We start from the raw sequence: 17,096 nt of genomic DNA on the forward strand, positions 1-17,096 counted from the left end.
TCAAAGAGACAGGGCCAGTTTGGTCTATAAAAAGCAGGTTTTATTACATGTCAACTGCTTATTAAGTAGATCAAACTTTCACATCGTTCTGTGTGGGTGATGTTATTTAACATGAACCTATATTCACTGATAACTGCTGAAAATATCAAATCCAGTACTATACAGTTACAAATAAGTCCTTCATAGTGTTTTTTTCAAGGGCAGTAACTGTACAAGCATTTACATCAGTATTATACATAATTTACATGTGTTCGGTAAGTGGTACACAACGCTGTTGAAAGGAAAAGCAGTTTGTTAACACGCATGCTACATTTTAGTAAACAAACGAGACTCCCTGTATGAAGTCTGTTTTTATACACATCTTTTAATCTGGGTTGTAAATATTCCTTCACATATTAATAAACCACATATCTAAACTGTAAACAAGGGCTGCTGAAAATATGGTGCAAAGATCACATGCCTCTCTTCCTGTTTTTGTACTTCATGTTTCTCGTAATGAGGATATAAATGTATACAGTGCGTTGTAAAAAATTAATTAATAAAAATCAATAAAATATTTTCATGCATCGACTAAGAAAAAAAAACAAAAAAATGAATCAAAAGCAAACTTAAATTTCAAGTATGCTGAATAAGATCAGATTAATTTGTGTAGTTAAGCATGTAAACGTTTGCATGTGCACTCTTGTATCTTTTCAGACAGTCATAAAGTACCTGCAACACTTGAACCTGGGTAGTTATTGAATTTAATTTATATCTCAGGCTCTAGATACAATGAATGAATAAATAAATAAATAAAACCCTTTTTTCAGTCTCTTATTCAAATATTGCTGCTTTAACTTGGACTTTTTTCTATGCTTGATTCAAGTAAGACCATGAGGAAATACTGAGCAGAGAGATGAGACACTCTTTTAGTGGGTGCTGGTTAAGACGAAGATGAAAAGACTCAAAAATACATATATTCTTTCCTAGTCTGACCTATATTCTATGAGGGATGGTTTTTTTCTTACAGTCTTTGTAATATAATAAAGCAAAGGACAGCTTTTTTATCTTTCAATTCTATACTGGACGGCCCATAAATAAGTCGGTCCTCCTGTCAAATTAGCTGCCTTCAACCCAGATCTCTACACGTACAGGTTGATTTCACAAAAACCAACAAGCCAGCTTCATTAAGATGCCGAAAGCAAGCAGCACATTAATCACAGCACACTTATCAACATGATGTCTAATTTCACTCAGTGTACGCCATCATCTTTTCATTTAACAATTTTCACCTTTCTTGATGACCAAAAATGAGATTTTTATGTTATTTTGGCTCAGCACTCAGCATTGAAGATGTTTTTTTGTTGAAGTCCCAACATCTGGGCCTGTTAATCCCAAGTCATTAGCATACATCTTTGGCTTTATGTTTTAAATGCTAAGGCTGTGCACTAACAGACAAAACGAACTAAAAAATATCTTCTGTAGTTTCTTATTTATCTACAAGAATCTGAAAATCTAAACTAGACCGTCTTAACGCAATTAGCTAGCCCCTCACGATCCCCTTGAGCCCTTCTGTTTCATCACTCGCTCACTACTAAATTCCAAGATAAACACAGAAGTAATGCAACACTGAACCGTGCATTACTGCATAATGCATGGCTGTAATCTGGTATAACGCAACCTAATTTATATTTCATGCAACTCAATTGTCTCTCAAATTAATAACACATTTAGGACAGTTCATGTGGATTTAGGAATTAAAATATTCTTAGTAGTAAGACCTGAAATTTGGATGGGCTGACACTCACTAAGGATCAAACTTCTACATCCTTTTTGGTTAAGCTCATCTCTTTGTCAGTCGATATACTGTGATAACCATCTGAAACCTTCCCCATAGCCTTGTTTTTTCAACACGCTGCACATGAAAATCTCCAGGGGTCGAGCATTCAGCTCCTTCAGCAACACATTTCCCTGTCAGTTACAACAAGGATCAATTAGAATGACGATCATATGTGCTCCTGCATATTTCTGTGAATTAAGAAAGAATCCTCAAGACATGCCTACCTTCCCGGTAACTTGGCCATCAAGAGCAAAAGCTCCTCTAAGTCCTCCTTCGCTGATAGCTTCGGGGCGGTCAATTTTATTACCTAACACCAACACTGGTACATTGACTATGGTCTCATCTGCAAGGAGAGCCTAGAAAAAATAAAAGAGAGACAAACTAACCAGCAATCCATTGCTAACACACAAAAACAGTCCTGTGTGGTGGAAACCGTTTGTAACAGCAATGTTTAACCTTACATCAAGTTCAGTCTTGGATTCTGTGAGTCTGTCATGATCTGCACAGTCTACAAGAAAGACGACTCCATTCACAGCTGGCAGGTAGTTCTTCCAAACTCTTCGTGCTATAAAGAAGGGAAAACGGCTGTGAATTAGCTGCGATTGCAACAACTCAACATGAGTCTCTGAAATGCAGCAGTCTAACTATAAACCTTTGAAAATATAATTATGTCCTTTCTCCTGTAGAGAAGCGGTAGTTCACACATCCTCACATCTAAATACACACAAATACAGATTAACTATTTTCAGCTAATATGGCTAATTACGCCTCAAGTCAAGTTTAAGCTGCTTGCCACTAATAGCACTGATAAACAGTGTTACTTATCTAATTTTAAAGTCTAATTAGACAGCAATGGACAGATGTGGAAATAGCATTTTAATTTGACTGTACAAATCAAATATGGGTTTTTGTCTTACCAACGGATTTAGATCATTTGGATAATGATTTTCAAATGAAACTATAGAGGGTTAGTTTTCTCTATATTTATTTTTAATAGCACTGGTACAAATTCTAATTACAATACATCCTGCCTTTAAATTTTCTGTTGACATGCGTACAATGAATCAGATCACTCAGCATTCAAGCGTGAATGCATGCGCTAAAAATATCAAATTGAAGAAAAACAACAGATCAGTGTGACGGGGGTCTACAGAGACATCATGTGGCAGCCATGTGCACTGATTTGTCAACCTGTCAGTTTGGTTATACATGTTTCTGATGACAGGAGGTGCTACCGTTGAAGATAACATAGGCAGCAGTCACTAATCTTCAACTTACAATAGTACAAGTATATTTTGTGATCTAGTAAACCCGTTTCCTCTCATTTCTGTATTTAATAAACGTTAAAACCAAATGAATGGGGCGATGTGAACACATATGCTAAAGGTTTGAGAATCAATCAGATGCTCTAAGCCCACAGAAATTTAGTGTTGTTGCTATCCTGTGCTAAATAACTTAAATAAATAACACAAACAAAATAGATACAAAAAATTCAATAGCGTCTCACTGCCAGCAAAAATGGAAATAGATCTCACCTTGTACATGTCCTCCGAGATCAAACGTAGTAAATGTCATGCCACCGATTGTTAGCTCTTCAGAAGCTTTGTGTGAAAGAAAATACACCTGAGATGTTTTCGCACATGAGAAAATTTGAGATGCACAGACAGAGGAATGTCAATGACATGCAGAGACCTGCACTGCTAAAAGATGATGTTAGACTAATCGCAACTTTGAGGCCACAAATTAAAGGAGCCCCAATGATGGTGACATACAGCAGGGTGGGAAGACTGCCAGCTATAAAGTAATAGGCGGGGTCACTTTATGCAAAGATAAGGCTTAAAGGTGTCAATCGCTTAACTAATAAAGACAATTTTTTACTATTACACAACACATAAGACAGTCTATATGACAGGTGACACCTTTATAAGAGAATGTATAAAAGTAATAAAGTATATGTTGAGGAACACTACAGTACACTATCAACACTTTAATGAAATACTTGCATCTTAAAAATAAATCAGCCATTATCTATTTACCATATAATAACTGTATAAGCAGCACAATAACAAGGCCAATATCACATGGTTTTAGGAGCATGGTATTTTTAGAAGACAGCGCGATCACAACCTGTGGCCTAATATAAAGAAAAATCCAAAACCTGGAAAAACAGCACATGGGTAATATGCACTCTGAGTATCCCCTTACTTGGATGCAGTGTTGGAACGTGCTGCCCAAGCCTGTCATCTTTCAGCATGTGTAGGAGCGTTGTTTTACCGGCATTGTCCAGGCCCAGGAAAACTAGCTTCCCACTCTTTTTGTAAAGACCTGAAAGGATTCAGAAGAATTCTTATTTTATTCCACTTCACGCTGCGCTGCAGCTCTATCACCTCTGAGTTTGCTGGTCTGCTGACCTCAGAGAATGAGACGGGACATGTGGGTGAAACAGCTCAGACAAGAGCACGACCATTAAGGGACTTAAAAACAAATAAAAGGATCTTAAAAAAATCGAGCGGCTACATTTTGCACCAGCTGGAGGCGAACAATTGGAGGCCTGGCTAATTTAAATAAAAAGTATATTATAGTTATTAAAATGTGATGTTTAAAAAAGCATGTATTACTGTTTCAAGGTTGCACAAAGTTGACAGAAGAGGCTTGATTTTTGACAGCAGCCTCAAATGTAAAAAGCAGGATTTTACCACTGTGTTTACGTGAGAATGGAGCTGTACAGTAGGATCCATTTTCCGACCTGAATTTGTGATTATAGTGCTGTGGTGAGTTTTTAACCCAGACTGGAACACTTAAAGAATTGCATGCCCATGTTTGTAAAGATTTGATTTCCAAAGCTATCTATATGTTGGAAATCTTGCTACTATAGGCAGTTTATATAAGCTTCAACCAGATTGATTAACTGGTGTAGGAGAAGTTAGGGAACAGACATATATGCATATGCTGTGATCATTGTAGTAACATGTCAGTGCCTGAACAAAATGCACCAAGCTTAGGATGGGAGTACTTAGAATGGGGTACATCATTTCAGAGCAGCACACAGTACTCACCTAAGAACTGTAAAATACTACTAAACCCCCTGTAGATCCAGTCAAATAAAAATGACATCCTGACAGCGTGCACCTAAAACAAGAAACAAAGCAGTTTACTAGACAAATTAAAATATGAAAAGCATAGAGATGCCAGCATTATGATGCAATGTTTACATATTTTCTTAAGAGCATAGTGGGTTTGATTTGTTTATCTACAGTGGACTGGAGACTCCAAGCTTATCGATTTCTTTTAGCAACGTTTCCACATAGCAGAGAAATGATGTACAACTAATGCTAGTGGAGCGGTTATAAGGGAGTCTATAAGGATTCTGACCTACACAGAATCAATAATGGCATCAAATAAATTTTATAAACATACATCAACATTTATGTAAGTAACTCCCAATACAATGTTTAAGCAAAGTAGTATTTATTGCAGGATTTCTGATTTGCAAAGAAACATATCTTTCTAACAGATGCCATTTTGGCTGGTCAAACTGAGTCATCATACCTAAAACTGGACAAGTAATAATGTCTGTAAGAGCCATGCCAAAAAGTGATTGTCTGCCAAGTCTAATATCTTTGCTTATATTGGTAGTGAACAGGATTTACAAAGGAAATATATATCAAATAAAGAAATTTTGCAAGTGTCTTTATGACTTTGAGTTATTATACCTATTCTGTGTTCTACACTGTGCTCAATCCAGACCTTTTTGGCCACTTAAAAGATCCGTATACAACTGTTTTTGTTAGCATTTTAGCAATTTATGCTGTCCTCTTGTTCAAATTGTCCTTGAAAAATACTTTTTTATGTCAATTAGAATTTTTACCTGGATAAATAAAAAAAATCATATAAAGTGACTTTGCCAAAAGCTGATTGCAGCTTCTACCATGTGACAGGAATTTTTCTGGTTCAAAATTACTTGATATCATTCATTAGAGATATGTTTAACCATTATTATAGGTTAACAAGTCACTTACAACAGCTAATCCCTTTTCGGCACTGGTCGAAATGAGTCTACAGCTCATAACATGAGGCATCGATAGGGTTTTTTCATATCTGTGACATAACAAACTGTTATCTCCTTCACCCACAGGTGTAGCAAGGCAACTAGCAGCGATGCTACCCATCTGTACCTAATGAAATATTTACAAAGACTAATTGTTAGATCTGACTTAATGTTTCCCCATGAAACGAAAGCAGAAACAGTGGTGCAGTTTTAAAGGACACCGCAGTATTTAGCTTCCTGCTTCGGCAAGTCTTGTGAAAGATTACCCTGGTCAGCTAGTTAGCATTGACATTGTTAGCCCCGGCTCTTTCTAGAATCTGACCACAAGTGGGTCAAGACACTGTTTAAGAAACGAAAAACCGCGAGTGAAACCCAACATAAGAGACAGCAACACCAGAACAGGCTGTTTCCCATTGACTTGTTAAATAAAAACGACAGTACTCTCTGAGTTTAGCTCGCTTACCTGCAGCACTGACAAGCTGACAGTTCTCGGTAGTATCGCTGGTCTCCTTGGAAACAGTCAATCAGGGGCCTCCTCTTCTTCCTCGTGCTTTAGAGTTTATCGCATGACTTGCATTGGTGCCCCCTCCCGTCGACCAGACGCAACCGATGCTGCAAAATGTGCTATTAATGTGTCCTGCGCTGTGAAAAGGTTACTATTCTTAAAATTTCAGAAGTTTTTGTCAGTACTTTCACTTTGTTCTGTTCTATACTTATACTGAATTGAGAAGAAATTATTGTATTTATACTCTTATACCTTTATTTGGCAGCTGTTGCAGCTTGTTCCTTTACTCATAAAGTAAGACTTTACAAGTAAGACTCTACCCATAAATACTGTGCTTGTAAAGTCTGCTTTGCTCCAGTCTCAATGAATAATTTATAGCTCAATAAAACTCTAGCCTTTCGTCCTGGAGTATGTTCAAAGAACCCAAAGCAGGGCTTAAAAACGAAAAACGTTTTGCAGACTTTCACAATAAGGTGATATCTGTTGCATTGCTCATTTTTAAGGGGTATGCTTCTCGTTTGGGGTGCAAGAGCTCCCGGGTTTAGATATGCACTTGTTCTAGCAAAAGCAGGACACAGCTAGAGGTAGTCTTTGAATATCTTGACCATATTATAATATTATATAAACTATATTTAGTGTTTCACCATATCTGATTTAAGTTACACATACATTATGCGCTAGGGCCTCTATTACTTGACCGTTTAGAGCACCCTTTATTTGCAAGTATAGTTTCTAACCACACTGTAAATGCCTTCAGTTCTTATTGAAGTGACTGTTTAATTGCAGGCTGCAGAAAAAAACAGCATGAGACCTTTTCACTCACAGCTAAAGGCTTTAATAGGAAGTCATTTATAATCTTAAACAGCTATTACATCTTAGGAACAGTACATACATCATGTAGTAGAATTGTCAATATTGTCATATAACCCAATGAATTATTGAATGTAAGACTGTAGAGAAATGGGTTTATATGCCTTTTATCAAATATTAAAGAAGTTTCTTTCTGTCTGTCTTAACAAATGCTGTTATCCACTTTAGAGTCACATTCTTTTGATAAACACAGGTAAATGGTTTAATATAGTGTTTATTTTTCAAAGTAAAATCAAATTGCATTAAAGTTAAATGACAAAAAATAATGAGAGCTTTCATGTGATCTGGATTAAAAAATAACCACATCAGCCAATGAAGGTTGAACAACCAGGCAAGTAAATGTTATATGAAATAAGCAAGACACATCAAATCCACAGGAATCAAGGAAGGAGGGATATGGGAAGGCTTCACATATTTCCTGTTTCCACCCAGGCTTTACCTTCTCACTTGTCATAGTAGAACCATTTGTCAACTGAAAAAAAGTAAAACATAAGATTTAAGTTCCATGAGGCAACAAAACAGAGTTGCTGCAAATATCTATAAACACCCACCTGAACTTGGAATAGGTTCTTCAGCTCCAAAAGCACATGCCTGTAAGCGTGATTAAATGGTGATATATTTATTTGCTTAACTAATCACCTTTAAAGTTCACGAGGAATACATGTGCATGTCATTAATAGACTAATTAAATGCTGCCAAGTTCTCAGGGCCTATTTTCTGTTTTACAGGAAGCCATTAGATGCTGGTTTCTTTTTGATCTCAAAAACATTACTCTTATAGAGAGCAGCTGGAGTGAAATGAAAGAAACTGCCTTTAGCATTTCTCTGTTTCTAGTTTCTTCACTAATCAAATAGGAAGGTATGAATGCTAACATGAATTTAAAAATAAAATGGACTTACAGATTTAACTACTGCCTCGGCATCCCCAGCAGAGCAGCAGAATGGACTATCTGAAACGCTGGTGTTCATGCTAATCAAAGAAAGGAAGACTTTTTTAAATAGAGCAATTTTCTGCCTATACGCATGTCTTTCTCACCCCCCAAAAAGTGCACATATTTACAGTGTTTACTTAGTGTTTTATTTGCTCCAAGAAACACATTACCAAAGCAGCTACAGTGCGGTGAAAAAGTATTTGCCCACTCCCTTGTTTCTTATATAGATTGGGTAGCATATTCCTGTTAATAAATGAAATTGTTTAATGCATTTTGCATTCCCTCGGTTTGACTCAAATTAAAGTTTGTTTGACGAACAAATCAGGAAGGGGGCCAAATGCTGTTTCACAACACTGTACATTATATTCTGTTGTCTTCCTGCTCTATCATCTATGCAATGCACAATCATTGGCTGGAGAAAATTAGGGCAGGAAGTGCCTCTAATAGTATCTGTCACATAATGTTGCTGAGCTTTATATTTGCACAAAGCATTTTTTTTTCAAATTAATCAACTTGTTTACCAGTTTAACTCGCCGGCATTGGTCATCTTAGAAATCAGTGCCTTCCAAAACTCATGTGTGCTCTTCACTGTTTCAATGGCAAAGTCCTGGAGAATACAAAAGAAATACAAAATCAAAGATCCCCAGCTATATGTCTCTAAACTGAAAATGTAATCATGTATGTATTGGGACGGATTCAGTATAGCTAAAAATATAATATCAGAAGTGTAGTCTGATTGTCAAACCAAGACCTAGACTAAAATGCTGAACGCTGTACCCGGTCCTTGAACTCTCCGTTAAAAGCAAACTGATTTTCAGGTTTCCCATCTGGTACTTTGTATCTTTTAAACCAATCAACAGTTGCCTCCAGGTAGCCGGGCTTAAGTCGCCTCACATCATCAATATCTGCATGAAATGGAGAAAATGAAAAAAAAAATTAATTCCAAAAAGCTTGCACAGTCTTCGCGTATTTTCCAGCAACATAAACAACTTTAATTTTTAAGTTATCCCTACTGTTAAAACTGCCAGCTTCTGGGTCCTCAGTATTGATCACTATGACCTTCCAGTCTGTTTCACCCTCATCGATCAAAGCCAGAGTTCCCAAAACCTTCACTTTGATTACTTCTCCTCGAGAGCACACCTGAGGATTAAAGATACTGTTTTGAAAAAGCTGCAAAAAGCACCATTTCAGTAAGTCTCTTCAGCCAGACTTGTTCCAGTACCTTATTTCCTATGTCACATATATCGATGGGATCATTGTCTCCGCAGCATCCTGTGTCGCTGTCCTTGTGGTTGGGGTCTTCCCATGTCTGTTAAGGAGAAGTGTATGGGGTTAACTGAACAGAGACATGGCCTAGTTTCCTGCTGTACATATATCATCTGAGTGGGACTCGCCTGCGGTATAGCTCCATAATTCCAGATATAACCTTTATGGGGAAACACATTTGCTACATAACGAAGATTGCCCTTCTTCACGTCTTGCTTCAGTGGATTGAGAGGATCTTTAGTGGCAATCTGTGAAACAAAGACATTAAGTACAAAAATAAAAATAGAAAGAAGCAATGACTTAGATTGTAGTCACTACATTACCACAAATATGGGAGGGATCTTAGAAAGCAACAAATACATATTTTTGCAAGATATGTTATGTACCTCCATCTTTGCATTTGTCCACCTTGGAACTTCAACAATGGCATGAAAAATATTCTAAAAATGGTAAGAGACATAGCCTTGTTACTGTCGTACCTGATGATGAATTCTCCTAGTGGCTTATTGTGCTACTTATAGACTGGCATAATCGTTATCTAAGGTAGGATACAGATCATTGCACATATGCCTAAGGAGTTTCAAGAGAAACCCAGCAGCTACCACAGTTTTTGTTATCTATTCAGTGATTTGTCTAAATAGTCAAAATAAGGACATATGTATTTAAGAAATGTGAATAAATTAACCTACAAGGCAAAATACGGCACAATCAGCAGGTTTTCAATGATATAAGTTCTTCTCTAATATCCCAAAAGACTAACAGCCACACATGATGCTCACCTCTGCTTCATTTGCATAGATGGGTACATCGTGAAAGGGAGAGATGTATTTGCCCTCAGAGTTTTCTATGAAAAGAATTACACAGTTTCATCTCCCTATTCAAATAAATAATATGGGATCTTTACATCTACTTAACAGTAGTGCTCCTGTAATATACTGCTACATGTTATGCAAGCAGCTATTACACTATACAGAATCCATGAAGGAATTATTTCCCACAAACAGTCAAACTAGTTCATTCAAAGAGCTGTGCTTACTGAAATACACCCTGTACTCCTGGGTGTTCGGCCTGCCCTTCTCCTCGATGGTAAAGCTCATGTCTGCTGTTGGTTTAAACCCCTCCAAGTGTGGTCTGTTCACTAATTCAGCAGGACTAAGAAGCTCCCGGCAGACAGGCAGTCATGTAAGACAGGGGAGCAGACATGCGCACTTCTTAAGCCTATGGGGTTAGAACCCAGACAACTACCTGTATTTGACAATGGGGCTGCTGTGGGAAAGGCGTAAACACCTGGTGACAGATCCATGCTGGCTTCTGCCTGTTCCTGTATGGCTGCTGTGTTCAAATCACACCTAGCACTGGCATCTGTAGCTTACAAAAGTAACCCGTGTGAAGCAGAGTTGCTCAGAATAGTAATCAGCAACTAATCCTTTCTGTTGCCACTTCTCCGTGCCTGCCACATGCATTCTGCAGCACAGACGTGAAGTTTCTGCCTTGTCTGTGTGCGAAATGATTTGTTTTCGAGTTCCCCCGTTACAAGCTGTGGCTCCCGAGAGTTCTTTTCACAGAAAAACAGATGGAGCTGACAGGTGTTAGCTGTAAGCCAATTAACACAGCAGGATTAGGTGGTGTGCAGTGTTGTGACTTCTTACATCTCAAGTTTCACTTTAACTGTTCGATAATATACTTATGAGCTTGTTTTCGGAAACACTGAGAAAAAATATTTAAATTAGTTTTGATTTTTGCATGCTTATGTAATACATTTGAGCACCGAGTCCTATTCTACATGAATGCCTTTAAGTTTTTATATTAATCTTTTGTACCAAAGTTTAATTTTTTTTTTCATTTGCTTGTTTTGTTTTGGCTGAACTTTTTTATGTCACTTAAATCATGCATTTCATTTATATATTGTTATCCAAATAAAAAGTAGTGTCAGAGTAAAAGTGCATTAAAGCACCTTATGGGAAAAAAGGAAGAAAAACACAATATACATGTGTGGGAGTAGTCTTATATCTTTGTCGTGCAATTTCTATATTAAAATCATGTAACTTTACAGTTCTTTATTATATATAAAGTATTAACTTTCAGCTATTTAGATGAAAAATCCTGCTGTAAACCTAACTAAAATGTGCAGTGCCAAAAACTGCTTAATATAACCTGTCAAACTGCACAATAGCACTAAAGAAAGTATGCTCCTCTGCCTATAGGTAAGGTAATTAAAACACAGTGAATTAAAGAGGAGCGTGAAGCTGAGTGCGAGGTCACACTCTGGGAAGCAGACAAGTCACGTGGCACTGAAAGCTTGCCACCAGGCTAAATGTCCCAAGAACATTCTCCTTTGGCAGACTTGTAGATGCTGCATCTGATGACTTCTCCCAACAGAAATTATGTGTATTCAAACCCATTTTCACCCTAGAAAAGGTTTATTTGGATTATTCGTTCACCAGATCTTCTTGGTTTTCTAATGATACACGCAGACTTGAAACTCTGCGCTCAAACATCAGGTGAAATAATCCAGACTCAGCAGGGATGCTATTTAAAGTGTTCTTGAGGAGTAAAATACTTTGAGTTGCTCTTCTGAGCACCTGTCTCCGTCTTCTGGAGCTTCTATTACAGTTACAGTGAACTGGAATTATCCAACTTTGAATGTGGCTACAATACCTTCAGGCATCTTGAAAGGATGTTATTCTGTGAGCTCCTCATACTGTATCTACCTGTGTGAGAAGTACCTGCACTCAGAGGGTGAACTACAGACGACATTCTGTGTGTACAGACTATTATCTTAGCAATTGCTTTTCTCTTGCTTGTTTAAATTATTGCTCCAGCTGTAATCTATGTTCTAGTCCAATTCTTTAGATTTTATGTATAATATTTAGCCAAATGTTTCTTCTTGCAAAACATTTTTCAGGTGCAATCTTAGCTTCCAGTCAGTTGTATTTGCATAGCCAAGTGCTTCACTAATACAATACAATCTGTACTTAGATCCTTGATTTGGATAAGAAAACACTCACCCAAAATGGTAAAAAAAAAAAAAGAGAGAGAGAGAGAGACTTGTGAAACATTAAAACATTTAAAAACAATCCTGAACACTTTTGTACTTCTGTGTCATTTAATACAAACTCAGTATTGTATATAACATAACCATCTCAGCAAAGTCACCATGTAAAAAAAGGACAAATACACAGAGACTGCTTAGTTTTCAATGTATATTTGTTTTTTCCCCTATCAAAAAGAATAAATAAGCCATAATAAATATATAATTTGAAACAATGTCAAATGGTGTATCAAGAATGAGTGATTTAATTTCCAGAAGTCTTAATACCAAACGCAGAGCCTACAGGGTTCCCAGCAGCATTGAAAAGTCAAAGAAAGAGGTCTCCGCACAACTCTGTTTTTGTTGCTTGTACAGTATAATGATATCCTGAAGTATTTTTGTCCTACCTGTAACACAAAACTAATTCAATTTAAGCAAGTAAAGGCACACAGCTCCATGCTACAGGAGGTGAAATACATTTATCGTGCATTTTAGGACTCTGCTGTTGACAAAATGTCAAATTTATGAGGAGACTGCAGATCTGACTTTGTGTTTGAGTCCAGAGGGTTTGACTTCACATTCAGCCACTTCAGCGATGGCATGTCAGACAACTTCTCCAGTGGTACTTCTGTAGAGGAAAATTTAAAAGACAAAAAGACTGAGATGTGTAAATATGTACCTTTCTCACAAAGAGGATACATTAACAATTCTTTTTTACCAGTAAGGCTATTTCCCTGAAGATCAATACGCTCCAGTGTGGCTATTTCAGTAAGCTTATCAGGGAAGATGGAGAACTTGTTATTAGCCAGGTTGATGCTGGTCAGATGCTTCATTTCCGACACAGAATCGGGCAGTTTGGTGAGCACATTTCCTTGCAGGTCCAGTTCTGCAAGGTATTTCAAGACACGAGTAAATCGAAGGGTCACTTGGCTGTTTTTCCCATCAGAGCACGAAGACATTCTGTCAACGTTTGTGAGGTGAATAGCATGTGAGATTAACAGTATACTAAAGCACAAGCTTTTAAAAAATTAAATAATTAATTTAAAAAAATACATCATTTACCTCTGAGCTGAGTGAAAGTTGTAAAGAACTTGCTAGAAACGACCTTCATCTCATTGTCAGCCAATGTGATAACTCGGATGTTTTCTGTGACAGTCCTCAGGACTTTGAACACACCGTCTGGGAAAGAAGCTAGCATGCATTTTGACAGGTCTGCGGAGAAGAAGAAGAACATAGTTATAAAATAATCAAACATTAACACAGTGTAAATCTATAATTACTCTGATAATTACACATGATTACTTACTATTCTTATTATTACATTCTGGCATTTCAAGTTATGTAGCAGTCAACTTTAAGCCTATGTCGCCACCTGCTGGTACTATCTCTGACAACAAATTCATTTATATGCTCTGAACAAAGATTAAGTGAGAGACAAAGGAAAGAATATGTTAAAGTGTATCTTACCCACACTATCTTTTCCCTCCTCTACAGTAGCATTAATCCTCCGGGCCACTTTTGCAACAGCCTCAGCCATTTTTCTGCTTTAACTTTTCCTAAGAGACATAATACAACATTACACATACCTCCACATATAAATGATAAGATGATAAAATAGTAACTACACTATCAGTCAAAGCTGCTGCCCATGCTGACATCCCACTGAAGTCAGCACAACACAGTCGACGCCTGTTTTAAATTTAGCCACAGGCTAAAAATGAACCTTCTAAGGCTAAATCTCATTAAAGATTGCTAGCACTGATAAATGTCACACTTTAGTTGTTTAACGTGGACACACTCCAAATTTTTGTGCACTTTTGGTTTTAAGTACATTAAGGCAATTTCTAACAGAATTTAATGTAAAGACCTGACCTGCAAGTGTATTAACAGCACAAAGTCAGATGGATTCATATTCTTCTTCATATTCTTTTCTAGCTTAATAAACTTAGTACTGGCACAATATTAAGGTCTTAGTTCTTTGCTTATCTACATCTACATTCTGAACTGGTTGAGTTTTTATAACTAGTTATGTTTGTTTAGCACTAATTCCTACTCAAAAAAATGATCAGAAAATAACTAGCTCTTCTCATATATTGTACTTTCAAGTACTCTACTGATGAATATATTTGACATGTCAAGAGTTTTTTGTTTTGCTCCAGTATTCACAATTTTGAATAAACAGATTAGAAATTAATATAAACGAAAGACAGCTCAGGTTAAACAGTTGACTTGTCTTCTTCTTTTGACTGTTTTATGGGTTGACACAGTGGATCATCTGCCTCTATCTCACCCTACTTCTTGCATCCTTCTCTGTCACACAAACTCTCTGCATGCCATTTTTCCACTACATTCATAAATCTTCTCTGTGGTCTTTCTCTTTTACTCCTGCCTGGCAGCTCCACATTCAGGTATCCCTACCATCTTATAAACCTTTCCTTTCACTCTTGCGGCTATCCTTCTGTCACACATCCCCCCTAACACTGGTCTCCACCCACACCATCAAGCTGCCCTTGCTTTTCAGCTCTCTTGTCCACTGCCTGTTCTGTTGCTTTGTTTGGTTTACCACAGGTATTTAAAGTCATCTATGTTTACTACCTTTACAGGTTCGCTGTTACACCCGTCTCTCTCTCACATGTGAAATCTGTCTTTCTTCTATTGACTTTCATTTCTCTTCTCTCTAGTGCATATCTCCACCTCTAAATAATCCCTTCCAACTGCTCCCTGCTCTCACTACAGACCAAAATGTCATCTGCGAACATCAAAGTCCAAGGTGACTCCTGCCTGACATCACCTGTCAGCCTGTCCATTACCACTGTAAACAAGAATGAGGCTCAGAACCGATCCCTGATGAATCACACCTCTGCCTTTAACCCATCTCTCACTTCTGTCACACCTCACCACTGTCTTGTTGTCCTCATACATGTCCTACACCAACCTAACATACTTCTCCATCACTCCTGACTTCCTCTTAAGACTACCACAGTTCCTTTCTTGGCACTCTATCATATGCTTTCTCCAGATCTAGAAAAAGACACAGTGCCGTTCTTTAAATAAAAAATAATAATAATAATTTGAAACTATCTGGTAATTTGTGGTAAATTAAAGACAACTCATAAAACATTTGTTACATTGAATTACAGAGTGTTTGAGAGAAATTCAACTTTTGCCTTTGCCCATTATTAAAACCCATTAAGTCCTCAAAGTGGAAATAGTAACATAAAACCCCAGAAACGCTGCTTCGGTTGAGCCTTCACGAAGATCGCTTTTCACTTCTGGTTAACCATAAAGCTAGTAAATAAAGCATGTATGCTAACATAAAAATCTTTAGACTTACTTCAGACCTACACTACCAGACTAATATAAATTCACCGGTTGACAGACATATAGATATGCTCTGTGTCATTGAAGCTATACAAAAAAGTCACTTACCTCAACTAAAAGCCTGCTAGTGTTACCAAAACGTGCAGCTGCCGGTGTTAGCTAACTTAGCTTCAGCTTCTCAACCCACCAGGCAAGTTTAATGAGTGTGTATTTTTAACCAGAGGAGAGGCTGGCTGGCTCACCTCTTTGCTGCTGCGCTATTTTTTTCGGTCAGTACGATACGTTAGCATCACCTCATATAAGCAAAGAAGTTATCAAACAATGCAAAAGCAAGTTAATGCTTAGCTTCGGTTAGGAAAACATGAGCTTCGGTTAGCTTGCTAGCTAACATAAGTGATATTCACGAGCGTCAGTCCTGCGCTTTGAAATTGCAGAACACGAAAATTTAAAATATAAAACAAAAGAAATAGCGTCATACACGAATTCCATGAGTAATAAGGCGCAGATACCACAACTAAATAACTTAAACCATCTTTAAAATTTATTGAACACGTATAAAATATTTTTTTAAATAGTTGCTGGTTAATTGAGTGGAAACTGACATTACGAAGTTAAATGTTGTCTTACCTCTGAGTCCTGGTCAGCTATTGCCAGTCTGACCTCTGCCATAGTCATGAATCTGGCAAGTTCCTGGTTAGTCAGTATTTTTTCAAAGGATTTGAATACAATGAGCTCTATTGCTTTAGAAGAATAGAACCTAGTTTAGCATTGTTACAACAAACTGCAACTTTAGAGTGTTGGCTGGATATTCCTTTTACAATGCTATATTTTCAATGTAAGAGGAATTTGGCAGTCACTTACTGTAGATGACTGAAACAGCTAGAAAAGTCTACCTATTTTGAGTGTGAGTGCTTTTGTGAAACACAGTTCACACACAATCCTGTTGCTAAACATAAGCTTCACCATGCTATTTGTCATGAAACTGTAGCATCTTAAAAACCAAATACACCACATAATTTTAAACCAACATAGCAAAATACATATTAAGGGTGCAACATGTACATATATGTAATTTTATTTTAATATTTACAATAATATAACAATATAAATAGCCATTATAACAATATACACAAATGGTAGTCGACAATAAAACTGTGCTGAAATATTAATCAACATTACCATTAAATATTTACAATTATAACAATTGATAATTTAAAGTGAATGAACTTCCGTTTGTGACAATAGGTGAACCCAATTTTTGAGTTCACATTTTGGTACATCTCAAAATGCAACTATTCTTACAAA

The 17,096-nt window shown here is 37.0% G+C and overlaps 3 protein-coding genes across 6 annotated transcripts; all 3 read right to left on the minus strand.

Annotated features, from left to right (window-relative positions):
• Positions 1-18: 18 nt before the first annotated feature.
• Positions 19-6,424, minus strand: sar1aa (secretion associated, Ras related GTPase 1Aa). 3 transcript variants are annotated; one of them, XM_082544489.1, is made up of 7 exons: positions 6,331-6,424; positions 4,876-4,948; positions 4,025-4,144; positions 3,355-3,420; positions 2,281-2,384; positions 2,044-2,175; positions 19-1,950 (listed from the first exon to the last, which is right to left on the minus strand). In XM_082544489.1, the coding sequence occupies exons 2-7, from the start codon at positions 4,931-4,933 to the stop codon at positions 1,834-1,836; spliced, it is 597 nt and encodes a 198-aa protein (XP_082400615.1). In that variant the 5' UTR covers positions 4,934-4,948; positions 6,331-6,424; the 3' UTR covers positions 19-1,833. The 3 variants fall into 3 exon arrangements, with proteins under 3 accessions (XP_082400615.1, XP_082400616.1, XP_082400617.1); XM_082544490.1 differs by having other exon boundaries at positions 4,876-4,934; positions 6,331-6,401; XM_082544491.1 differs by lacking the exon at positions 6,331-6,424 and having other exon boundaries at positions 3,355-3,442; positions 4,876-4,934.
• A 760-nt stretch (positions 6,425-7,184) lies between these two features.
• ppa1a (inorganic pyrophosphatase 1a) lies at positions 7,185-10,960 on the minus strand. The gene is made up of 11 exons (XM_082545092.1): positions 10,476-10,960; positions 10,219-10,283; positions 9,826-9,879; positions 9,568-9,687; positions 9,396-9,482; positions 9,187-9,313; positions 8,951-9,078; positions 8,695-8,780; positions 8,142-8,211; positions 7,794-7,833; positions 7,185-7,714 (listed from the first exon to the last, which is right to left on the minus strand). The coding sequence occupies exons 1-11, from the start codon at positions 10,534-10,536 to the stop codon at positions 7,686-7,688; spliced, it is 867 nt and encodes a 288-aa protein (XP_082401218.1). The 5' UTR covers positions 10,537-10,960; the 3' UTR covers positions 7,185-7,685.
• A 1,668-nt stretch (positions 10,961-12,628) lies between these two features.
• On the minus strand, positions 12,629-16,562 carry lrrc20 (leucine rich repeat containing 20). 2 transcript variants are annotated; one of them, XM_082544794.1, is made up of 5 exons: positions 16,419-16,562; positions 13,938-14,026; positions 13,533-13,682; positions 13,189-13,356; positions 12,629-13,098 (listed from the first exon to the last, which is right to left on the minus strand). In XM_082544794.1, the coding sequence occupies exons 2-5, from the start codon at positions 14,005-14,007 to the stop codon at positions 12,962-12,964; spliced, it is 525 nt and encodes a 174-aa protein (XP_082400920.1). In that variant the 5' UTR covers positions 14,008-14,026; positions 16,419-16,562; the 3' UTR covers positions 12,629-12,961. The 2 variants fall into 2 exon arrangements, with proteins under 2 accessions (XP_082400920.1, XP_082400919.1); XM_082544793.1 differs by lacking the exon at positions 16,419-16,562 and adding an exon at positions 15,900-16,264.
• Between the last annotated feature and the right edge of the window lie 534 nt (positions 16,563-17,096).

This window comes from Aulonocara stuartgranti (assembly GCF_965226115.1).
Source record: "Aulonocara stuartgranti genome assembly, chromosome: 8".
Lineage (NCBI taxonomy): Eukaryota > Metazoa > Chordata > Actinopteri > Cichliformes > Cichlidae > Aulonocara > Aulonocara stuartgranti.

What these genes read in the sequence shown, in the direction of transcription:
- sar1aa (XM_082544489.1), bottom strand. Translation starts at nt 4,933, where the DNA reads ATGTCATTTTTATTTGACTGGATCTACAGGGGGTTTAGTAGTATTTTA. An exon ending in TAGTATTTTACAGTTCTTAG is followed by an intron (nt 4,145 to 4,875) that starts GTGAGTACTGTG and finishes GAATCCTTTCAG; the next exon opens with GTCTTTACAAAAAGAGTGGG. An exon ending in ATGGCCAAGTTACCGGGAAG is followed by an intron (nt 1,951 to 2,043) that starts GTAGGCATGTCT and finishes TGTAACTGACAG; the next exon opens with GGAAATGTGTTGCTGAAGGA.
- ppa1a (XM_082545092.1), bottom strand. Translation starts at nt 10,536, where the DNA reads ATGAGCTTTACCATCGAGGAGAAGGGCAGGCCGAACACCCAGGAGTAC. An exon ending in GGAGTACAGGGTGTATTTCA is followed by an intron (nt 10,284 to 10,475) that starts GTAAGCACAGCT and finishes TTCTTTTCATAG; the next exon opens with AAAACTCTGAGGGCAAATAC. An exon ending in ACGGAGAGTTCAAGGACCGG is followed by an intron (nt 8,781 to 8,950) that starts GTACAGCGTTCA and finishes TGTATTCTCCAG; the next exon opens with GACTTTGCCATTGAAACAGT.
- lrrc20 (XM_082544794.1), bottom strand. Translation starts at nt 14,007, where the DNA reads ATGGCTGAGGCTGTTGCAAAAGTGGCCCGGAGGATTAATGCTACTGTA. An exon ending in GGAGGGAAAAGATAGTGTGG is followed by an intron (nt 13,683 to 13,937) that starts GTAAGATACACT and finishes TCTTCTCCGCAG; the next exon opens with ACCTGTCAAAATGCATGCTA. An exon ending in AACTTTCACTCAGCTCAGAG is followed by an intron (nt 13,357 to 13,532) that starts GTAAATGATGTA and finishes AATACCTTGCAG; the next exon opens with AACTGGACCTGCAAGGAAAT.